The 23,645-nt window shown below is 50.0% G+C and overlaps 2 protein-coding genes and 1 long non-coding RNA gene across 7 annotated transcripts; 2 read left to right on the forward strand and 1 right to left on the reverse strand.

The window, feature by feature from the left end:
• The first annotated feature begins 1,386 nt into the window (after nt 1–1,386).
• On the forward strand, nt 1,387–7,182 carry Ctu1 (cytosolic thiouridylase subunit 1). Of its 2 annotated transcripts, XM_006228984.5 has the most exons (4): nt 1,387–1,447; nt 2,914–3,154; nt 4,270–4,813; nt 5,540–7,181. In XM_006228984.5, exons 3-4 carry the CDS (start codon nt 4,306–4,308, stop codon nt 6,178–6,180), a joined length of 1,149 nt encoding a protein of 382 aa, XP_006229046.1. In that variant the 5' UTR covers nt 1,387–1,447; nt 2,914–3,154; nt 4,270–4,305; the 3' UTR covers nt 6,181–7,181. The 2 variants fall into 2 exon arrangements, with proteins under 2 accessions (XP_006229046.1, NP_001099721.1); NM_001106251.1 differs by lacking the exon at nt 2,914–3,154 and having other exon boundaries at nt 1,390–1,447; nt 5,540–7,182.
• Nucleotides 7,183–7,730: 548 nt separating this feature from the next.
• On the forward strand, nt 7,731–23,196 carry Klk14 (kallikrein related-peptidase 14). 3 transcript variants are annotated; one of them, XM_039100912.2, is made up of 7 exons: nt 7,731–9,241; nt 15,426–15,627; nt 18,197–18,257; nt 19,815–19,983; nt 21,749–22,002; nt 22,126–22,262; nt 22,656–23,196. In XM_039100912.2, the coding sequence occupies exons 2-7, from the start codon at nt 15,469–15,471 to the stop codon at nt 22,806–22,808; spliced, it is 933 nt and encodes a 310-aa protein (XP_038956840.1). In that variant the 5' UTR covers nt 7,731–9,241; nt 15,426–15,468; the 3' UTR covers nt 22,809–23,196. The 3 variants fall into 3 exon arrangements, with proteins under 3 accessions (XP_038956840.1, XP_063117827.1, NP_001414259.1); XM_063261757.1 differs by lacking the exons at nt 7,731–9,241; nt 15,426–15,627 and adding an exon at nt 17,937–17,994; NM_001427330.1 differs by lacking the exons at nt 7,731–9,241; nt 15,426–15,627 and having other exon boundaries at nt 17,941–18,257.
• Nucleotides 9,236–12,932, reverse strand: LOC120098456 (uncharacterized). 2 transcript variants are annotated; one of them, XR_010060015.1, is made up of 3 exons: nt 12,630–12,932; nt 12,378–12,447; nt 9,236–12,135 (listed from the first exon to the last, which is right to left on the reverse strand). It is a non-coding gene; the product is annotated as an uncharacterized LOC120098456 (long non-coding RNA). The 2 variants fall into 2 exon arrangements; XR_010060014.1 differs by having other exon boundaries at nt 9,236–12,225.
• Nucleotides 23,197–23,645: the final 449 nt, after the last annotated feature.

The following is a 23,645-nucleotide window of genomic DNA, read 5'->3' on the forward strand; positions in this document are numbered from 1 at the left end:
TTAAGAGCATTAACTGCTCTTCCAGAGGTCCTGAGTTCAATTCCCAGCAACCACATGGTGGCTCACAACCATCTGTAATGGAATCTGATGCCCTCTTCTGGTGTGTCTGAAGACAGCTACAGTATATATATATCTAGAATCTCTCCAGGGAGGTGCTGAGAGCATACATAGCTCAGAAATAGGGCACCAGCTTAGAGGGGCTAGGGTGTGATGCTGTGGTAGAACCCCTGCCTAGAATTCCCTAGTTAGAGCCTGGGTAGTGAGTGGCTCAATAATAGAGTTTCTATCTAGAACCCCCTAGGGAGGGGCGGCAGTGTGGTTCAGGGTAGAAAGCTGTCTGAAGCTGGAGAATGATCCACTGTAGGAGTCCCTTTTCAAGTGTATAAACTGCAAACTGCAGAAAGATAATGGGGCACCGGCAGGTAACAAACATCCAGCAGAAACAGGATGGGGAAGCTGGGGAACCACAACAGTCAGGAGAAGCATCTGGCTGAAGAAGAGGATCCCAGGTAGACGGACTCCCAACTAGCCATTCCCACCACAGAGATCACATGGATGAGAAGTAGCAGAGGTATCTGGGAATGGTCCCCGTCCCATCTGCGTTCAGCATACATTATCTTTCTTCTAAGACTCTCTCCTGTTCTTAAGGACGGAGTGTTTTCACTTTCAGACTATTGGGTTGTTCTTTGTTCACGTTCTCACAGGACCAGGGAGCCAGCTGGTCTGGGAAGATCCTTTAAGACAAAAATGCTTGAGTCTAAAGTCAGGCTGGGACAGGTAATCCCACCTCAAGAAGAAAGGTGGGAAGGAAGGAAGAAACGAAGACAGAAAGGGGGCAAGATGGCACTTGCTTTTTATCTTAGCACTCTGGAATCAGAAGCAAGTGGGTCTCTGAGTTCAAGGCCAGCCTGGTCTATATGGTAAGATGAGAGAGAGGGGAGAGGGAAGAGGGGAGGAGAGGGGAGAGGGGAGAGGTGGGGAGAGACAGAGGGGGGGGGAGAGAGAGACAGACAGAGACAGAGAGAGGGAGGAAGGAAGGGAGGGGGAAGGGGAGGGAGAGAGACAGAGACAGAAAGAAACACAGAGAGAAAAGCAAGCAAGCAGCAAAAGCGTATATTAAACGTCAAAACTAGGAAATCAGACTGCAGCCACTCTAATTTCAACCACTTCTGATTTCAAGCATCCCTCCTGGTGACTTCGCGTTGCCAGGACAAGAGCGCCTTACAGAGAGCCCTGGGTTTGGGGAGGCATTTGGCAGAAGGAAAGTACTCTCTCAAGTGTTGCTGGGAATTGGAGTCCAAGCTGCTGTAGAGTTACCGGAGCTCCTCTTGCATTATGGAAGTCGTAGGCAAAGTAGAACAAGGCCTTATGGGAGTTGTAGTCTTAGGGAATTCTTCCGCTCCAGGCTTCCGCGTGGCAGGCAGAGTGCAGAGCCCATTCCACACAGGTTAGTGTTCCTCTTCCTCCAGGTCCGACGGGCTTGGGGTCGTGGTGCCACGGGAGAGCTGAAGGTCTTTCTAGGGATTTGGCACTCGCTTTTATGATTGTCAACTCGTGTTCTGGCTAGAATCTCCTTCTAGTCTGGTCTCTTGCCCGGCCGCTTTGTTCATTTGGTGGTGACAGATCATCTGCCTTCTCTTGAACCTGATAAATATGTTCTGGAGACTTCTCTTCTGCCCTTTAGGAAAGTTGGCCACCCGGAAGCGCTCCTGGAATTTGCTTTGTAGATCAGGCTAGCCTGGAACTTGCGGAAATTCAACTGCCTCTGCCTCCCGAGTGTTGGGATTAAAGGCGTGCACCACCACGCCTGGTATTATTACCTCTGGGGTTTGCAGCCTGTCTGTAGACACTTCTTTCCCCATCGTCTCAGATATTTACTTAATTAGCGTAATCCTGGTTCTCTCCATCAGCTTAGGGCTACTGATGTGGTCTCTCGGTTTTCTGTTTCTGCTGTACTACTCCTAACAACAAACAACCCTCTTACAGGACTAGATATCTGAGAACAGAGGGTGCATTTACAAGTCACTCTGCATAATTGCCGGGTAGTAGGTGGTGGGTACTCTCAGGAGACAGAGATGAAAGCCAGACAGAGGGACAGATTTGGGGAGCGCTTGAAAGGTGCCCTGCAAGGATCCTAAGTGGGTCCTTTGGAGGACAAGCCTGGAGGCACCTCTGAGCCTGATTCTCACTGATTCTCAGGTTTGCTGGCCGGGGCTTGGGTAGAAGTGGTGAGACACAGGTGTGAACCTAATCCAGGCTGAGGAGGATCTATTTCAAGGGGCAGTGCTCAGCCATGAGAGATAGGAGTCCTGAGGGCTGCTTGTTGGGCTCAGTGATCAGAAAGAACTCTATGGGCCAGAGAAAAGGAGTGTCCCTGGGGTACTTGAGAACATTTCGAGGAGGAGCCACGGGGCCTCCCAAGCTGCCAGTCAGCAAGTGCTAACATCATTCACAGAACTGTCAAAAAGATAACTGGGCTGGATCTGCGGGTTGTTATATGCAGATCAGCGTGAAGGAGTGTGAAGGAGGGGAGATCAAGGCAGAGACCAGTGACCCAGACAAACAAGCTACATCAGTACTCTGAGTTGTGCAGGACAATCAAAGAAAGAGGGTCACTCCAGAACGCAATCAGCCTCTGAGACAGCAGGGAGATCCAACCTCCATGAACCGAAGTTGGGCTCTTTCTTTTTATTTAGCGTTTACTCTAGGTTGTGTCTCCTTTAGGACAAATGCTTCTGAGCAGCAGAAAAACATTTAAAATGAAAAAAAAAATTTAGGTTGCATAGCTAAATAATATGTGAGGATTTAGGTGGGGTGGCCTTTTTTTTTTTTTTTTTTTAACACAAAAGCTTTTGGGTAAAAGAAGTCTCTCATATCAAAGCCCCTAAACATCAATCTATATGTTTTGTGAAGGAAACATCACACCCATGGAACCTTGGCCCCTATTGTGGACTGTTTGCAGTACTCAGTAATGCCAGGCATTGCATGTGTAGCAGGACTGTCTTGTGACCAAAGGAAGCAAAAGCCATTAAGCCCCTTCAGAAAGCAACTCCACAGATAAAAGAAAACAACCACTGTTTTCTGCCATGATTTCTTCAAAGTACTTCTAGAAAACAACTGTTCGTTTTGATGTCTACTCCAGATACAGTGAAAGGTAACCATTTCATTCTAAAGTTTACCTTAGGTCCAGGGATTAACTAGAATTCTACTACAGTGCTGGCCATGGAGTAGGTGTGAAGTGTCTGGCATCTGGGGCTGTTTTGAAGCCACAAAAGGATTGGCTGTACTCCTTTCGGGGGTCTGAGCATGAGTTCTGAGGATGGACTAGGGACATTTGGAGAACAAGTCAAGACTGGACTTTGAATTTTGAACCCCGCACAGGAAGAGTGATCAGGGTGGTCCTAGACCTCAGGGCTTCTAGTCTGAGCATCTGGAAGGACAGACCTGAGCTCCACTGCAGGACACCATTTGGTGAAAGGAATTGGTGATGTCGGAGTTGAGATGCGGCTTAGAGTGCTCGGTGGCACTGGCCCTGTCCTCGTGGGAGTCCCTGACAGTAAACACGTACTTGCCAGATCATTCTGATCATTGTGGTAAATCCCAGGAGCAGCCTGACCTGTTCTGAAAGGCAAGAGGCTCCTGGGTAGCCCAAGCTGGAGATGAGGCGGTCTGGGGGAGAGGACTGAGCCTTGAGAGCTGGCTCATTACAGTGGGGTGATGCAGGCATCTTCAGTGTGCCTCGAGGAGGGCACCGTGCCTTCCAGGGGAAGCAATCAGGACCTCATGCAGGGGTCCCAGTATCTTAGCTCCCCTATTAAACTCCAAACATCTGTGGCCCTCTGCTTCCGAGTATCAAGCTCTTCCGGGTTCTTGTCAGCCCTGGAAGTTGTCTATGATCGAGGCTGTTAACAAGAGTGAGTGCAAAACTCTCCTCCATTTCCTAAAACAGACACAATTCCATTCTGTCTGCCCCTTTGCTTGTCTTCCTCTCTGTCTCTCTGAAACCCTGTCATCGGGTTATTTTCTTGGTGTAGGAAGAAGCTGCCCTTCCCCGGGCTCCCCTGTGTAAGGGTCACTCAGTAGGACGCCATCTCCACAGCCTCCGCACAACACAGAATATCCGTGTGATCCACTTCTTTCTCCCCTCAGCTCCGAAGTGCAGACATCCTGAATGATCAGCTTCCCTTCTGGGGATCTTGTGTGGTACCCCTCCCCCATTAACCCTGAAGTGTAGATGCCCCAAATAACTCCCTTTTCTCTTCTCCACAGTGTAGACATCCCAGGCGACCCACTTTCTCTTCCAAGATGCCGGCCCCGACGTGCTTCTCCTGTCACAAGGCCCGTGCTGCCCTCCGCCGCCCACGCTCTGGGCAGGCTTTGTGTGGCCCCTGCTTCTGTGCTGCCTTTGAGGCTGAGGTGCTGCGTACGGTGCTTGCTGGGCACCTGCTGCCGCAGGGCGCTGTAGTGGCTGTGGGCGCCTCTGGCGGCAAGGACTCCACGGTGCTGGCACACGTGCTGCGTGAGCTTGCACCACGCTTGGGCATCACACTGCACCTGGTGGCCGTGGATGAGGGCATAGGCGGCTACCGCGACGCTGCGCTGGAGGCGGTGCGCAGTCAGGCAGCGCGCTGGGAGCTGCCGCTCACCATCGTGGCCTATGAAGATCTCTTCGGAGGCTGGACAATGGACGCTGTGGCCCGCAGCACCGCAGGCTCCGGCCGCAGTCGCTCCTGCTGCACCTTCTGCGGGGTGCTGCGGAGGCGCGCGCTGGAGGAGGGTGCCCGCCTTGTGGGAGCTACTCACATTGTGACAGGTGAGCACTGGTCCTGCAGGAACAATGTGATGTGCAAAGAAGTGCAAGAGAGTGGGGTGGGGTCTCCACTTTCCTCTCTCCTCTCTTGTCGTCCCAAGAATTTCCACTGTCCTTCCTCTTTTTATGGGTGTTCCAACACGCTCCTCCACTCTCCTAGGCCCCAGTGTCTCTATGGTACCTTTTATATTTTCTCCTTAGGGATGTCTACAGGGTCCTCTCATCTCCTGCTCTAGGGGTTTCCTGCCTCTTCTCCACTTTTCCTCTTGTCCCAGGGTTCTTGGGTTCCTCCTCCTCGTGTAAATGCCAGGCCTGTGCACTCCTGGCTGACCTCAACTGAGTCTGGCCATTGGCAAGAACAACTAAGTGCTGTGTTACAGCTCTGAAGGGAAAGTTATCATGGCAGTCGGAAGCCAAGGAATACCACAGAGTCACACCACAAAGGCACACCATACATCAATTCTCACACAAGAGATTGATTGAGAGTGACACAAGAAGGTGGCTGACTCTCCTCCAGTGAGAAGCCACGGAGTGCTGGGTGTATTTAATGGGGAGGAGTTTTCATGGTGAAGATTGCTAAAGTGGGGATTGGTGAAATTTCAAGCCAATCTCGATTGGTGGGTTTTCAGGCTCAGTGGATTTCGGTAAATTTTTTAAACCAGGAAATGAACGGGGACCCTTTACTTCCTCTTCTTTGTCATTATCCTTCACCTGAGCTCTCTCCCGCAGGTCACAATGCTGACGACATGGCTGAGACGGTGCTCATGAACTTCCTGCGTGGTGATGCTGGGAGGCTGGCGAGGGGTGGAGTGCTGGGTTCCACAGGCGAAGGATGCGCACTTCCCCGGTGCCGGCCTCTGCAGTTTGCCTCGCAGAAGGAGGTGGTGCTGTACGCACATTTCCGCCACCTCCGCTACTTCTCCGAGGAGTGTGTGTATGCCCCTGAGGCTTTCCGTGGCCATGCTCGGGACCTGCTTAAGCTCCTGGAGGCAGCCAGACCATCGGCCGTGCTGGACCTCGTGCACTCGGCAGAGCGCCTAGCTCTGGCTCCGGCAGCAAAGCCCCCTCCTCCAGGCACCTGCTCCCGCTGCGGAGCGCTGGCCAGCAACAAGCTCTGCCAGGCCTGTGCACTCCTGGATGGCCTCAACCGAGGCCTGCCGCGCCTGGCCATCGGCAAGGGCCGCCGTGTGTTGCAAGTTGAGCCGCCACCTCTAGGGAACCCAAGCCGGGTCACCAGTGACCCTGTGGCCCTACCAGAACCCTGCACCTGCAAGCAATCCAAAGATGAATCCAACCCATGCGGAAATGGAGGGGACCGGGCAGGAGCCACCTGTGTATCGAAGAGTGACCTGAGCCCCGTGGCGGAGTGACCTGAGCTCTGCACTCTCCATTGCCCTGTGCCCGGGGAAGTGATTGTACCCCAGTGCATTGCAACTGTGAAGTGATTTCCCTTCAGTGCACTGCACTCTAGGACTGACCGGTTTCCCTGTGGAGTAACCGTACCCCGTGGAGGGATGTGTCCTGTACAGCAACCCGAACCTTGAAGAAGTGTAGGGAGCCCCAGGCAGAGCTACCAGGTCTAAGAAGGGACCAACAACCGTGCCTTCCTGTACACCTCTGTGGGCTCAGGCAGCCCTGGCCCTCCCTTTCTGTTTCCCCAAGTCATGAGGAATAGGAATATTCACAGTCATCACTAGATACCTTTCATCCAGACACAGCTCTTGCACTTACGGCAGTCTGAGACAATTTATTCTGAACTGATTGGGACCTTCGGTGGCCTGGCGCATGAGCTGAGGTTGCCCTAGAAATACTGCCTCAGAAGCAGTTAGACAAACACACCCCCAGAACAACAGAAAGTCATTTATCAAGACATTGGCCGAGTACATCGGTGTGGACTTTAGGTAGACAGGTTACAGCAAAGCTGAAACCCCTTCCGTAGGTCTCAGGCACTATCTGATGACTTTCTTAGCTTTTGGGTCTTTTGAAGCCAGTGGTCTGCTCAGCTGATACATTAGGAACCAAATCTGTGGTTTTCACATGGTTGTCAGTGTCCTGGCTGGCCATTTTTGTTTTTGTTTCGTCAACTTTACACAGGGCTGGGATCATCCCAGAAAAAATGCCTCCATAAGATTGGCCTACAGGCAAGCCTGTGTGGTATTTTCTTGATTGATGATTGATGTGGAAGGGCTCAGTCCACTGTGGGTGGTGCAGTCCCTAGGCAGGTGATCCTGGAGACTATAAGAAAGCTGGCTGAGTAAGCCAGTCAGTAGCAGTGTTCCTCCATGGCCTCTGCCTCAGTTCCTGCTCTGACTTCCCTCCGTAATGGAATGTGACCTAAAATGTAAGTTGAAATAAAATCTTTTCTTCCCAAGGTGTTTTTGGTCATGGTGTTTTATCGCAGCAATAGGAAAGTAAGTGTCCACATGTGGGTCTTTAACACACACATTTTTTTCCAAGGGACTTCATCTTTACTTTGGGGTGTTTATACGTACTTTCTTATTCCTTCCCCCATGGCAACTTCAAGGGACCACAGGGGTTGTCACCAGTCCTATCTATAATAAGACGACTACCTTGCCCACTCCTGGTATCTGTTGTGGGTGAGGAGGACACCCCAAGCTTGGACTCTGGATACAGAACTTGTGCTGAGTCTCTGCCTTACCCTAAAGTACCATTTCCTCCTGTGAAAATGGAACTGCCTTGCTCTTACCCCCATCTTGGGACATGAGAGTCCAGTGGTCAAAAGTAGTTGGCCAACCATGTCCAGCTTGGCTCTGCATACTGGGGATTGGCCACCAGGGGGCTCTAGGCATCTGGGTGCCGCCTTGCCATAGTAGGAAGTTGAGAGGCTGAGGAAAGAGACTTAGGGGCAGGCTCCACCTCCAGGTGCAGCGGGTGCTCCTTAGCCTCTGTGGCCCTGTCCTCATGGAAGTGACCTGTTCACTCCTTGAACTCTGTAGGTCCCTATTTTTCAAAGTGAGATAGGGCTGAAAGACTGCCTCCATCGGGTTCCCCTGGGCTTATAAAGCCACCCCTTCTGTCCTCCCGCAGGTGCCAGGAAACTGCAATGGGCAGAGACAGGAGCCCTTCCACAAATTTACAGCCCGGGAGGAAGAGGACAATCGGAAACAAATAACATCCAGTCATTGATGGTCATTGACTGTCACTTTTTTTTTTAACTTTTTTTTTTAAACTTTTTTTTTTTTTTTTCTGAGCTGGGGACCGAACCCAGGGCCTTGCGCTTGCTAGGCAAGTGCTCTACCACTGAGCTAAATCCCCAACCCCAAGACTGTCACTTTTTTTCCTTTTCATTTCTTAATTCTGGAGATTGAATTAAGGACCTAACATGCCGAGACGCCCTCAGCCCCTCTTGGGGATTCTAAACAATCTGTCTCTGAGCAACATCCCCAGCTTAAAGGTTTGATTGTTAAACATAGAATAGAGGGAAGGAAGAAGAAGCCATCAAGGAAAGGCCTCTGGGGAGGTGGCCTTTGAGCAGTGACCCACATAAAGTTAGGGAGACAACGCTTAAAAGTAGCTTGGAGGAAGAGCTCCCTCTGGCGGTGGGAACCGCCAATTCAGCAGCGAGGTTGTAGGAATAACCTTGATCTCTCCAGGCATCTGCAGCTGCACCAGGTGTAGGGAGTCAAGAGTTTTATTCTAACAGTGAAGGCCAGTCTCCTGAGTACTTCTATTCTGCGTCCATCCAACAACCACTTAAAAAAAATTCCTTGGCTGCTGTGAAGCGAAATGGCTGTGGACACGGATGAGGGACCAGAGGAGGGGTTGGAGGTGGCTAGGGGGCGACTGAAGACTCTCTAGGCAAATTGTCCAGCTTCGCGCTTTCCGCTTGTGGGGCTGGCCCTGTGCCAACAGGGCGTTCCTCCCTCATTGGTGTGATAATATGAAAGTAATACTTTTTAAATACTCATTTATGGTAGATGAACATGCACCCCAGTACCTTGCCAAGACTTGACTCAGGGAGGGAGCAGAAGCTCTAGGTCCTTAAGCTGGAAGCTAGAAGACCAAAAAGAAAAAAAAAGAAAAAAAAAAAAAAACAACCGACAACAACAACAACAAAGCATGCAGAGCAGGTTTTTGGAATCATTTCTGTAGCATCCCTGCTCCTGGGCCTCTGGTATGAGAAAGGTGCTGTGTTCACTTTTGACCACAAGAGGGCGCCGTGACCACACCTGCGCACCAAAACTGGGTCTCCAGCCCAGACCCAGACAACATTGGTCTCCAAATCTAAAGAGCCCTGGAAGTGGAAGTGGAGGAGTTTCCACAAAGATGCATGTGTCCTTGCCTAGCACAGGTTCTGAGCGGGAGACCTGTAACGCAGCTAACTGCAGAAACCGCTCAGGACAGAGCCTGAGGAGAGGAAGAAGAAAGGGGCCGGGAAGATGGAGGAAGGCCAGAGGAGAGAGAGAAGAGGTAAAGAGAAGGTACACACAGCGGAATGTAATCTGACAGGTGTCGGTGGGGATTGCATCCTGTCCATTTAAGCAGAAAAGGAGTGGCCTGAGGGAGACTGCCCTATCCCAGCAGAGAACCAGGCAAAGTGGGACAGTGCTTGGCTGACTGCTGGAAAGTGCTCCTGGAGGAGGGAATGGCGAGCCTAGAATCTGAGACTGGAGGACAGGACAGAGGCGATAGAGGAGAGAGTGTGAGGGGCAGGGGTTGAGATGCAGAAGCAAGCCCTGAAGCGCTCCCAGCAGGGGATGATAAGAATCTTGGTTGCAGACATTTCTTAACATCTCGCAGAGCCTGGCCCAACCTAGGATGCTGAGGAAATAACTGACTCAGCTCTGGTCCCTGCCCTCAGTGGGCTCTCCCGCTGGTGAAGGAAGCAGGCGCAGGCACTGACAAGTCAGAACCAGAGGGTTACATGCCACTGTTGCCATTGTGAGAGTTCAGAAGGGAGCCTAGAGGTGGGGCGCCCAGCTCACTGTGGTGCGGGCGTCATAGAATCTGGGAGTGATGTTTGAACCAAGACCCAGGAGCTGAGTAAGACTGAGGCCAGGAAAGACATGAGAGGGGGAAGTGGAGTCTGGTAGGATGGTGGTGGATCTGAGTCCCCAACAAGGGACACCTGTCCCTGTGGGGAAGCATTGCTCCTGGTGCAGGAGGCAGAATGCTGCCCTAGCTGGGAACAAGGCTTGCCAGGAAAGACTCAAGGCAGACAGGGCTAGGCTGGGCATGTGGTTCAGTGGGTAGATTGTGTGCTTAGCATGTACAACGCTCTGGTCTCCATCCCCAGCACTGCATAAATGGAGTGCGTTGGTACACACAGCCCTAATCCCAGCACCAGGGAGGTAGAAGCAGAAGGATCATGAATTTAAGGACACGGTAAGGAGGAGACCCTGTCTCAAAACACCAAGGACTCTGTGGGAGAGGCCATGGAGACTAAGACCAGGCCCATGCAGGCTGAGAATCTGAACTAGAGAGAGTGGAGGGCCTGGTAATGAACAGGTGCAAGGGCTTAAACCTCTCACCAAGAGTTGTGAATCCTACAGACATTAGGTATGTTTTAAAAACTTTAAAGAATTCCAGTGTGAGTTCAAAGACTATATAAGTAGGGGCTGGAGAGGTAGCATAGCCACTGAGGGCAAGTCCTGCCTGTTGTGTTTTTATAGACAAGATGCCAATAGTGCCCTTGCAGAAGACCTGAGTTTGGTGTGATGGCTGGTTGTCAACATCCTGTAACTCTAACTCCAAGATCTAATGCCCTCTTCTGGCCTCTGAAGGACTCTCTCTCTCTCTCTCTCTCTCTCTCTCTCTCTCTCTCTCTCTCTCTCTCATCTCTGTCTCTCTCTTCCCTCCCCCTCCCCCCTCTCACACACACTTTAAAATAAATAAATCTGTTAAAAGGTGATATAAACACAAGAGAGGCCCCTCCCGATGAGCAGAGCAAACAGATTCCCCCTCAGGTGGGCTTAGCAGATACTGAAGGGTATTTGAGAGGCCAGGGGCTCACTAAGGCAGGAGGAAGACCTGGGCATCCCTAAGGATGCCTGCAGCTCCCCCCTCACCCCAACCCCGTTGAAACACAGAGAGCCCAGCATTCTTTTTTAATGCAGTGATAGGTCTTCCTAATTCCAGATCCTATGCCCTGAGCTCAGAAGCCTATCTCCTAGGACTTGACCATGATAGTCTTTTCCCGCAAATATTCCACAGTTTTTTGGTTTCAGCTGTGTACTGTCTCAAAGCTGAGAAATGAGACAAATTTCAAGTCTGAAGAGAAAGAAATGATGGGTGCCGAAGTCCTAGAATTAGGTTTGAAGATGATCTCATCTGTTCGGCCTGCTCCTGAGTAATCCCATCACGTGCACCAGACACCAGATTAGTACGGTGGCTGACCAGGTAGAAAGGTCCCTGCCCTCATGAATCCTCTGGGAGACACATTCCTTCCTTCTATAAGAGTTCTAATGGAGGGGGCAGGGGGTTACATGGCTGAATATTCTTCCTCATCAGAGCTGACACTCAAGTTGTTGGAGACAGACTTGTATTCTGAATACAAAACGTAAATTAAAAAAAAAACATGAAGGCTATTCAACAGCAAAAGATGCTCGCACGCAGTGTGAGAATGGCAGAGACAAGAAGAGAATGCACAGTTCGGAGAAGGTGACTGGAGGGATGACTTGGGCAGGGTGAGGGAACAGCAATGACCAAGCCCCTGGGGTGCAAAGGCGCCAACCATGTTGAGGACATCAAAGCAAGGGGTCTGAGACAGAAGACTGTGGAAAGGTAAGGGTGGAGGAAGATCTAGATGCTGGTTGCCTGGGGCATTTGGAACTTAGTATAATTCCAGCGAGGACATAGATAGGTTTTAGGCAGCTTCTGACAAGGTGCTGTTTTGAACTTTAAGCTGCTACATGGAGAATGGGCTTGGCTTGGGGGAGGTGGAGGGGTTGAGTGGGTATGGAAAGCAGAGAGACCAGGCCGTGTGCTACTCGGCCTGTGCAGGTGAGAGGGATTGGAGGCTGGGTGGATGCGGCAGAGAGGAGGTAAGTGGGGGAACTCTCAGGGCAGCAGTTGGAGACCACTCCCAGCTTTTGACCTAAGCGGCTGAGGCGACAAACATAGGGTTGGGTTCTAATGGACCATGGAGCTTCAATAGAAGGCACTCCAGACAGAGGAATCAGAGGGCGTCTGCCACCTTGAGGGATGCCCAGTGTCAGCAGACATTCGCAACTACGGATGGATGCCGACTTAGAAACATCTAGAGGTGGAACCGGAGAGACGGCCCCGTGATTAAGAGCACATGTTGCTCCTCGAGAGGACCAGGATTCGGTTCCCAGCTCCCACCTCAGGCAGCTCACAACCACCTGTAACGACAGTTCCAGGACACTCTTCAGGGCTGTGCAGAGACTTCCTTAGCCAGAGGGAGTCTGAGTAATCAGAGAGCCACGTGAGTTCTAGAGCCAGAGAGAGACACTGAGTCAGGAGGGCCGGGACTGAAATTTGTCTTCTCACCTGTGAAATATGTGTCAGCATGTGTAAGGAGAATTGAGGCCTAACACGGGGGAAGATGAAGACTCCCACCCTGCGCCTCCAAAAGAAATCATACCTGTGGGGGCAGGAAGAGCAGAAGTCCAAGCTGCACGGAGAGTTCAAGACCCACCTGGGTGCTTGGGATGCTGCCACAAACAAACAAGCAAACGAACAATCAGGAGTCTGTTGGACCCCCCCCCCCCCCCCAGAGAAGATGGAGCGGTCGTCAAGACGTCCCAAGGCAGGTCTCACCACCAAGCCCACGAAGCCCTCAATCTTTACTTCTTTACTTCTCCCTCACCCCTACCTAATCCCTGACCATCCTCACCTCCCCGGAAGTACCGATGCAGGTGCCTTCTTGGTTTCCTTGTTCTGGCCGCTTGCCAAAACAGTGTGCCCTTGCAGGAACCGATTCCAGTCATTTCCAGTACGTCCCACCTCACCTGACTGTGTGTGGTCCTGAAGAAGATCAGGGTGAGTTCTCTCAGTAAACAAAACAAAACAAACAAAAAAACCAACTGGGCCATTAGACAGGCACGTCCTCCGTTTCCTGCCACCTGGCCCACGCCCCACAGAGAACCTCGCCCTTTCTTTCCTCTTCCTTCCGCGGACAATGGAATAGGCGTCCTTCCTCTTATCTGGGGTTAATCTCACCACTTAGCCGGCTGTACCGTCCACTTGAGTATTTCCCAACTAGAGCTGGGAAGAGCCCTTCATGTAGGTTCAGATCCCCATGTGGCTACACGATTTGTGCAACCCTGGGCAAGGGAGCTGACTTCATCTTGACTTCCTTGTCTAGTACAATGGAGGGTCAGAGTGACGCCGGGATGCTTCAGTTCTCACGCAGGTAGGGGAAGGATCCATCGAGTTAACTTGCTCAACATGCGTGAAATCCTATTGGTCACATAAGCAGATGTGCTGACCAAGTTGGCAGTTGCCCTGGTGACAGAAGAAAGATTCGGGACAGTCGTGGGTTTTGTACACTGCTTCCTTCTCTTCTCAGCTAGGTAAACGTGCAACTTCCTCTCAACCAGCCTCGGTTTCCCAATCTGTAATCCTGACCCGAGATAGTGTCTACAGACTTCCTATGACACCCCTTGGATTTCCACTCTCCTCCAAGCATGGTGGTCTCCTCCCTGTGGTCTCACATCTGCACGACCTTTCTACCTTAAAGGACTCTGCTTCCTTTTTTTTTTTTTTTTTTTAAAAAAAGATTTGTTGTGATTATTTCTGATTTTGTGGAGGCATGTCTGTCTGTCTGTGTATGTGCATCTGAGTAAAGTGTCCCGAGAGGCCAGAGGGGGGCATTGGATCCTTTGGGAGCTGGAGTTACAGGCAGTCCTGAGCAGCAGAAAGTGGCTGGGAACTAAACTCCAGCCATCTGCAAGAGCTGTGCTCACTCCAAGACATCTCTCCAGCCCCTGCTTCTTTTCATGTTGTCTCTTAATACTATACGACATAGAGTTGGAATTACATATTACATTTATCCAAGGCAGGATTTTTCTTTCTTTCTTTTTTTTAAAGATTTATTTATTTATTATATATAAGTACACTGTAGCTGTCTTCAGACACACCAGAAGAGGGCAACAGATCTCATTACAGATGGTTGTGAGCCACCATGTGGTGGCTGGGATTTGAACTCAGGACCTCTGGAAGAGCAGTGCTCTTAACCATGGAGCCATCGCTCCAGTCCCACCCCCCTTTTAAATAAATAAATAAATAAATAAATAAATAAATAAATAAATAAATAAATTTATTTATTTAATGTTTCTTTTTCCTTATTTGGTCAGCTTTGTTTATTACTGTGCCTCAGGTACCTGGGTGCTTAGTAAATATTAGTGGTGAGTGTTGAGGCAGGAGGAAGAAAGTAGATTGGACAACAGAAAGAGAGGGAGGAAAGAAGCTGGCTTGCTAAGGAACAGAGCTAGAGTGCTGAGGATGTGGGTCAGTGGATCGAGTGCCTAGCTAGCATGTGTTGATCTAGCATGCTAATTCCCCAGGGTCCCATCCCCAGAACCAGCGACCCCAGGCATGGTGGAAAACACCTGTCATCCCAGCACTCAGGAGATGGGGACAGGAGCATCAGAATGTTCAAGGTCATCCTCTGCTACTTAACGAATTTGAGGCAAACCTGGGCTACACGAGACCCTGTCGAGATAAAAAACAGAACAAAGGTGGGAATGCTGGGCATGGTAGACGATGCTGGTAATTCCAGCACTTTTGAGGCTGCCAAGGAAAAGAGTTCAAGACAAACCTGATCTACGTAGGAATTCAGGGGTGGGGCCGGCAAGGTGGCTCAGTGGATGAAGGCACTTGCTACCAAATCTGAGGACCTCTGGGGACCTGAGTCCTAGGACCTCATCTCTAGGTGCCACATGGTAGAAAGATATAACTTATAAGTTCTCCTATGAGTTGCACACATGTACCTACACACACACACACACACACACACACACTCACACACAGACACACACATACACACAGACACACACACAGACACACACACAGACACACACAGACACACACATACACAGACACACACACACTCACACTCACACACAGACACACACACACTCACACTCACACACAGACACACACATACACAGACACACACAGACACACACACAGACACACACACAGACACATACAAATACACACACAGACACACACACATACACAAACACACACATACACACACACTCACAGACACAGACACACACACATACACACTCACAGAGACAGAGAGAAATGTAATTTTAAGGTGGAGAGCAATGGAGGAAGACACACGTGAAGACTGACACATGCATACATCACATACAGGAAGCAAGGGAGGGAGGGAACAAGGGAGGGGAGGGGGGGAGAGAGGAAAGGAAGAGAAGCCTGTGGGTGAGCTGGGTAGTGCTCATGAAGCACAGCAGTGTGGATACACTTCATCCCAGTGACCTGCCCTGAAAAGCAGTTAAGAGGAAAAGGCACAGGGCAGCACTGCTGTCTGTATATTCCAGGACACCCAGTTGTTCCTTCCTCTTCCCCATCACAGCTTCCTCAGCTCCCTCGGCACCCAACGCACCCCAAAGCCCTTTGTCTCCTAAGATGTCTCTTTGCTGTCCTCTTGTCTTCCAAGGCCACTACCCCATTTAGAAGCCATCAGGGCCGGGACTGGAGAGATGGCTCAGCAGTTAAGAGCACTTATGCTCTTCCAGAGGACCCGGGTTTCGTTCCCAGCACCCACATGGTGTCCCACAATTGTCTGTAACTCCAGTCTCCGGGATCCAAAGCCCTCTTCTGGCCTCTGTGGTGAGCAGGAACACATGGGGTTCTTACAGGTAAGACGCTTAGGGGTCAGGGAAGATGGTTCTACACACATGGCTTAAGCATGAGAGTCTGAGTTCACGCTCCCACTGTCCACATACAAAAGCCATGTTTGACCACATGTAAGCATGCAACCTTAGCAATTTAGTGGTGGAGACAGGAAGACCACGGGCATGTAATGGTTGCCAACCTAGCACCAGGCTCGGCAAGAGAGCCTGCCTCAACGGAATTAAAAGAGAAGACTAGATCAGGACAGCAGGCATCCTCCTTTGGCCTCCTCTTGTACACAGATGTGTGCACCCAGATGTGTGCATACCCCATACCTGCACCACACATACATACAACAGATTACCAAAATAAACGATGCATTTCAGCTCCCAGGACACTTCTATCTTCCTCATCCTCCTACTGTCCTTGTGTTCCTTCCTAGCATCCAGGTCACATCTTGCCCTCTAAGGTGTGGGCTTCCTTGGGTCTCCATGATGAACCTTCTCCTTCATGGATGGACTGCACATGCCCTGGAATGTATGACATCACTGGCTCTAGCCAGACACCTTCCCAGAGTTCCCAGCGAACATGCTGAAGTGCCCCACGCTCTCTTCTAAGAACCCTACTGCCATCCTATCACCTCAGCCCCTGCAGCATGGAGCCCTTGTTTGTCTTGTTGTGTCTCTCGGCCTCTGTGCACAGCATCTTCCTCTTGACAACCTTCCCTGTGCTTCCTCACATCACTCGCCGCCCTGACAAACTCCTAGGGGGCTCTAACAGGACTAAGTTTTGTATTGACCTGTCCCACCGGACAGTGAGCTTGGAGCTGAGGCCATACACTTGTTCATTAATGCATTCATTCATTCATTCATTCATTCATTCATTCATTCATCACAAATTGTTAAATAACCATGCCATGGAAATCAAAACGATGTTGAGCAGGTTGGGTGTGATTCTAGGGAGTTGAGAATCTAGGCGGAAGAAAATCCTGTTGGAACAAGGCCGTGATGGGTTAGCAGGTCATGGTGACTTCTCTCCTTTATGGCTTCATCCCCAACTTCTTGCCAGGAGCCCTGTGGGCACCATGCCTCCTTGATTGTCCCATCCTCTTCTGTTCCTTCTCTTCCTCTTCTTCCTCCTTTCTTTCTGGTCTCCTTCTTCCTCTTCTTCTGGCCTGAAACTATATTACCCAAAATGCCACCAACTCATGGCAATCCTCCTGCCTCAGCCTCTTAAGTGCTGAGATTACAGGTGTGAGACACAATAACTACCATTCAGGTATTCTTCTGAAGAAAAAGAATTTTATTGTGTTTTAAGGCTTTAGTGGAGATGATTATATACTCAGCCTTAGTTTCACAGACATGAAGGAGAAACCCACATTCCTTTCCCTGAGGTATCCCAATGGTGACATCTGGTCTACTTGGGTCTCAGTACAAGGCCTAGAGATGAATATTCTGTGTAGAACCCAACATGAATTGTCATGGTGGGACTTGCTTCTGATCCTAAATCATCAGCGATTCTTCTCGAAGCATAGTATGTCTCCACACTCATCTTACTCTTGGGCCTTCAGATCAACTAGTAAGTGAAGCCCCCTGTTATCAGAAATAGTTCAAGGGAAGCCAGGCACATGGATTTCCACAGGTGTGGAGATGGGACCTGGAGGAGCACCATCCCTGAGAGATAGCCATAAAGCAGCTTCTCTGGGAGGAAAGTCATTGAGAAGGGAGGTGGGGTGAGGGGAGAGGCTGCAGGCTGAGTCACTGCGTGGTCCAGGAATGGGGCTGCCAAGGCCCAGGGACAAATTATAATCATTAGGTATTTTAAAAGGCTGGGGGCGGGACCAAGAGGTGGCAGATTGCACTGGGACCCTGGTCCAAAGCCCACTACAGGCTCCCCTAAATTCACTTTCCATCTCTCCTACTTTCTCTGGGTCTGTGTCCCTCTGTTTCTGGGTCTCTGCTTCTCTCTCTTCCTCTCCCTTTTCCTCTCTTCCCCTCTGTCCCTCCAAGTATCATCCTTAGGGCCCCCACCCAGAGATTCTCTCCATCCACTGCGTGCTCTTTGACCAGGCTGGGCACTTCTCTCACTCTCCCTGCCCAGGGCCAGCCCCCTCCTCTCCCCCTCCCCCTCCCCCATTCTTTCCAGATTATAGCATCTTTCACCAGGCAGGCTCCCATTAATAATCATGTCTGCTTCTCTGGTCAAAGATGGGAGGGAAGGGAGCAGAAAAATCTTGGAATGGAAACTAGGCAATAAAAACAAAAGGAAGAAGGACGGTCGGGGGCGGGGCCAGCTGCCCAGACCATGGATAAAAGGCTTTGCTGGCATGTGCTGGAAGAGACACCACCCCTCCCTCTTTCAAGCTTGCAAGGAGCCAGAGCGACAGGATCCTGGTAGGTATCCTTCTTCACAGCCTGGGGAGCCTGTGACACCCGTCCTCTCCAACTCTGCTCTCTACATCGACTCCATGTCACTGAGGGTCTAGGCCTTAGGGTGACTGCTACTCACTGCCCCTGAGTCTTATTTCTGCCTTTGTTTTGTTTTGTTTTGTTTTGTTGTTTGTTTTCCCCTTCCATGTGCTCTCTGCATTTCTAGACTTGGACCTCCGGCTCCAGAATGCTCCTTCTACTGACCATACTCCAAGCCTTGGCTGTAGGTAAGAGCACTGTGGTCCCCTGGAGACTCTGAGATAAGCTAGGGATGTGTCCTGGGGTATCGTTATGCTCTGAGGGACAGCCCTGTAAGAAAAAATCCAGAGGGGCTGGGAGATGGCTCAACCTTGTAAGCACAAGGACCTGAGTTTGATTTCCCCTAGAGCTCCTTCCTTTAAAACAAAATGGAAGCAGTGGAGTTACCACTGGGGAGGCAAAGACAGGAGCATCCTGGGGCCTACTGGTCAGCCAGCCTAGCCTAGTCAGCAAGTCCTAGGCCACTGAGAGACACTGTCTCAAAACAACAAAGCTGGACAATGCCTGATAAATGACACCTGAGGCTAATCTTTGAGTTCTGTGGGCTCACAAGGGTGCACGTGCAAAGCAGGAGGTAGCAGGGCACACACACAGAGCGTTTGGATACGCACAGAGGAGAGGGGACTGATGCTGAGGACCTCACTTAACTAGGAATTCATATCCACATTCTAAGTCTGGAGATGGCAAGAAATAGGATTCCAGAGAGAGGCAGCTGTAGAAGATAGAGAAAATGAGGAAATAGAGAAAACTCTGATGTTTCAAGTGGGCTCTATCTGAAGAGGCTCATGGGGCTGCCTTTGCTCGTGTCAGCGAAGATGAAAGTGGGGTGTGGAAGGGTGGAGGGAGTCTGGGGTCTAACTGAGTAGGAGGGATTGGAAGGGCATGGGAACTCCTTAGGTGTGTTGAGGAAGGGCTAAAATGGTATCTGGTGCTCTGAGGGGATCACCAGAGAGCCAGGGAGCTGGCACAGCAGTTAAGGCGCTCGCCACAAGGACTAGAATTCAGACTCCCAGAGCCTACACACACAGCAGCTGTTTGTGATGGAGATCCTTTAATTCCAACTTTGGAAGGCAAAATGGGATCCCTAAGGGAAGCTGGCAAGCGAGATTACCCATAAGGGAGAGCTCTAGACTAGTTTGAGAACTTCTGCTTCAGGGAATAACATGGAAAAGTGATCAAGGGAAATTCCCAACATAACTTCAGGCCTTCACATACACATAAACACATGAGTATACATGCAGACATGCAGACATGGACCCATGTACTTGCAAATATGCACACACACACACGCACATGAAAATGGAAAAACAAAAATATTCATGAGAACCAGGACTGCTGGCTGTGTGCTGAGATTGCCAGCACTTGGGACTCTGAGGTAGGAAGAATGCTGGGAGTTCCAGGCCAGCTTGGAACATAGTGAGACTTCATCTCAACCTAAAGGAAAGAAATAAAGTTCTCATGGAAGGGTGGAATCTAAGGCTGTAGCTGAAGCCAGGCCCTGGATGAGGTGCCTCTGGACACAATAACACAAATGTGAAGATCAGTTGAAAGAGGGGTCAGAAAAGTCTCTGTTTGGTTGGGGACATTGTTGAATGTGTATCACACTTGCACTTGGTGGAGCAGAAAGAGGTGGATGGTTTAGGTGTTGAGCCATATAGCAGGATGTTTGCTGGGCATTTTACACCATTGGAGACTAGAGGACATTTGTTCATTTCTTTTCCCCTCCCCACCCCATCTCCCTGTAGCCATAGTCCAGAGCCAAGGAGATGATAAAATTCTTGGTGGCTACACATGTGTTCAGAACTCCCAGCCATGGCAGGTTGCTCTGCAAGCAGGACCTGGGCGTCGCTTCCTGTGTGGAGGAGTCCTGCTGTCAGACCAGTGGGTCATCACTGCTGCTCATTGTGCCCGCCCGTGAGTAATCTCTCTTGTTCTTAAATCAGTGACTTCCGGATCCCAGGGACCTAGTGCAGAAGCTAGGTTTTGATTTGGAGACTAGAGAGGAATCTAGGCTGAGAGGTCATCTGGCTAGAAGTATGCTTAGATAATGAAAGCCAGTCATTTGGTTTAGAATCTAAGTCACACACTTATTCATTCAGTTACCAATTGGCACATCAGGACCAGCAAAGGTCCCTCCCAGACTAGTACAGTCTAAATTTAGAAACTCAGAACCCAGTTCAGAGCACGTGACACAGACATGACTCTGGAAATTATTTTTGCAGTGAAAACACACAACTGTAAGAAAAGTCAGGGTCAAGGGACATGACTCAGTGGGTAAAGTGTTTACAAGCTTGTCAACCTGAATTGGAATCCTCAGACCTCATCTGAAAGCTGGAGGTAGAAGCATACATGTCTGTAATCACGACATTCCTAGTGAGAGTGAAGTTGGGGGTGAAATCAGAAGAGTTTTCTCAAGCATTTGGGCCAGCTATAAACACGCAGAACTGAATAACAAGAGATACCCTATCTCACACAAGGTGGTTGGCTTCAAGCTTACACACGTGTGCCACTGCATGCACACCCTACACAGACAACACAGAATAGTCTTGGACCTAGAACTTGTTCTAGAGCCATGTTTGAACTCTGAGTCTATTTACCAGATCCTCTTTGAGCATCCTAGAACCCTGAGTTTGAATCCAAGAATACTGACCATAATTTGTGGTTTATAGCCCAGCTCCTCCATGATTTGCAACCAGAATTAGAGCTCAGACTTCAGCCTTGAAGTGAAAGTCAAGGCTATATCTCATACAATGACTGCGACCTAGGTGACTGTCAAAAACGAAAAATTTAACTTAGAACCCAGAGACTTGAGAGCAGAACAAAGTCTAGCAGAACACAGAGAGTCAAGGATGAAAACCAGACTCTATTTCCTTGTATGTGGGTCATAATGTATAGCTGTCTAGAACCTAAAGCTTCATAGTTGAGGACACAGACCAGAGTCTAGAACCATCCATCACCTGTTGTGGGATTTGAGACAGCTTTGTCTAGATTATAAGCTCAGATGACTATTTAGAAATCTGAGCCTAGCCAGAGCCCAGAACTTAAAACCATTGTCTAGAACCCGGCTCATAAACAGAAGTCTTATCTATACATGAGCTCTCATCCATGTCTAGAATCCAGAATCAATATGCTAATATCATAAGTCACTGCTCAAAGTGGAATCCAAGATGATTCTGGAACTGAGAACCTACATTGACATCTAGAACTCAAGGTCAATTTGCAATACAGAGCTAAACGCAGAGCCCGTAGCTTATTCTGAAACATTAAGCTCACATCTGAATCCAGAAGTTATGCCATAATCTAGACTAAATCTAGAACCCTGACCCTTGCCTAGAAAATGTCTAGAACCGAGATCATAGTTGTGTTTTCCCTAGAATATCAACTCTCATTTAGAGTCTAGAGATTAGTCCTCTGAGAAACCATCAAGGACTTAGGAACTGAGTCAAAAACTTTAAATGGCCCTTGAGTATCTTCTCCAAAAGGACATCAAATGAGGCTGGGTAAAGAGAAAATGTCCAGGCCGTGAAGAAAGGAAGGACATAAGAGGCCACAGAATGCTCAGCCCACAATCAGGGGTTAGACTTTGAGGGAAACTTAATCACTATGGAAGAAAATGGGGCTGGAACATGGTCTGTGGTCAGACTTTAAGCAGTCTTTACTCTTTGGCTTTGTGGGACAGGCTTCTTCACGTAGCCCTGGGCAAGCACAACCTAAGAAGGTGGGAAGCGACGCAGCAGGTGCTGCGTGTGGTTCGCCAGGTGCCTCATCCCCAGTACCGACCCCAGGCCCATGACAATGACCTCATGTTGCTGAAGCTACAGAGGAAAGTGCGGCTGGGACGAGCAGTGAGGACCATCCCAGTGGCCAGATCCTGTGCCAGCCCAGGGACTCCATGCCGAGTGTCAGGCTGGGGGACCACAGCCAGTCCCATTGGTAAGGAGCCCTCATCCTGAAAATGCAAAGCTGGACCTCTGGGTCTGAGGGAGGAGGCTGATGCTGGGCTCCTGGATCCATAGCACTGTAGTTGTAACCTTTCTGTGCTCCCACCCCCACCAGTCAGGTACCCCACTGCTCTTCAGTGTGTGAATGTCAACATCATGCCGGAGCAGGTATGCCATCGAGCCTACCCTGGAACCATAACCTCTGGCATGGTCTGTGCCGGGGTCCCCGAAGGCGGGAAGGATTCATGTCAGGTGAGGCTCAGATTTGACTCTGGGACAATTTTTAGCTGGGTACCACTGTGTCTCAATAACAGAAAAGTCAGAGAGCTCAGGGCACAGAGATACAGGAATAACTCAGCTGTGCCTTGTAGTCTCATGACCCTTTGGACTTAACTCTATTATACCTCAGTTTCCTTTTCTGTTTAATAAAGATAAACTTCTTAGACAGAGACAGGGAATGTGAAGAGACACAGATATGGCTGAGAGAGAAGAGAGACCATATCAGATTCACAGAGGGAGGCTAGGTGGGGATGTTGCAGAGGGGAGCTCTGCCCCTGCCTGAGGCTGGAGTCAGAGGTGAGGGGGGCTATTGTCTCTGATGCTTACTCCTATGACTGATTCCATTCCCATTTCTCCTCCTTACAGGGTGATTCTGGGGGACCACTGGTGTGTCAGGGACAGCTCCAGGGTCTCGTGTCCTGGGGAATGGAACGTTGTGCTATGCCTGGCTACCCAGGGGTCTACACCAATCTGTGCAATTACCACAGCTGGATCCAGAGGACAATGCAAAGCAACTGATCATCCATTACCATCTGATCATCACCAGCTGTCTCTGTACTTTCACGGCCTCCTCCATCAGACACTTGAGTCCTTCCCAACACTCTAAGGTCCTCTTTAGCCCTCCTTCTTCACTTAAGACTCCAACCTTTAGCCTCTTCCCTCAGACCCAAGCCCCCAGGCTCCTCCCTCAGACCCAATATCCTTTCCCTTATTCCAGGCTCCACCTTCCTTTCCAGGGTCTTGGCTCTGGAATCTTTCTCACAGCTTGTTGTCACAGTTTGAGACTCACTGAGCCCAGAGGCTGGAGTACAAATGCTCTGGGTCAATATCATCATCCAAAGAAGGCTGCTTCCAAAACTCTGTCTCTAAAATCCAAATAAATAAAAACAAAAATGGACTCTCCCTACATTTCCCCCATGCTTTCTTCGTTAGTCTTTTCCCATGAGCACCCTGTGCTGTCAAAAGTGACTGACTCGAGTCTGCCTGTCGCAATCTGTCCACCAGTGGTTGGGTTCCCCACCTCTGAGCTGCCTCATCCTTGCTAACTGTGCACATAGAGAGTCTTCCTTCTGCTAGTCAGAGGAGGGAGGGCAGCTGAGTTAAAGTCCCAGCAAAGTCAATCTCTCATTCTGTATGTTCATCTCCAACTTGCATCCCTGACTCCAATCCCCACAGAGGCAGGACACAGATGACCTTGAATGCCAGGAGTCCAGCTCCAGTCCCTATATCTCAGACATATCAACCTCTCCTCCCTCAGAACTGGAATCCAGACCTGAAACTAGCCTGGGAGCAGGAGTCCAGGCCCAGACCTCCTCCTTCAGACACAGAACCATGAGTGCGATCCAGACATAACAT

The sequence above is a fragment of the Rattus norvegicus genome, chromosome 1 (genome assembly GCF_036323735.1).
Source record: "Rattus norvegicus strain BN/NHsdMcwi chromosome 1, GRCr8, whole genome shotgun sequence".
Classification (NCBI taxonomy): Eukaryota; Metazoa; Chordata; class Mammalia; order Rodentia; family Muridae; genus Rattus; species Rattus norvegicus.

Excerpts from the sequence above, each read along its gene's own strand:
- Klk14 (XM_039100912.2), top strand. The coding sequence starts at position 15,469 with ATGGCTCAGCAGTTAAGAGCACTTATGCTCTTCCAGAGGACCCGGGTT. Across the intron at positions 18,258-19,814 it reads ACTCCAAGCCTTGGCTGTAG|CCATAGTCCAGAGCCAAGGA; the intron begins GTAAGAGCACTG and ends ATCTCCCTGTAG. Across the intron at positions 19,984-21,748 it reads GCTGCTCATTGTGCCCGCCC|GCTTCTTCACGTAGCCCTGG; the intron begins GTGAGTAATCTC and ends TTTGTGGGACAG.
- Ctu1 (XM_006228984.5), top strand. The coding sequence starts at position 4,306 with ATGCCGGCCCCGACGTGCTTCTCCTGTCACAAGGCCCGTGCTGCCCTC. Across the intron at positions 4,814-5,539 it reads AGCTACTCACATTGTGACAG|GTCACAATGCTGACGACATG; the intron begins GTGAGCACTGGT and ends TCTCTCCCGCAG.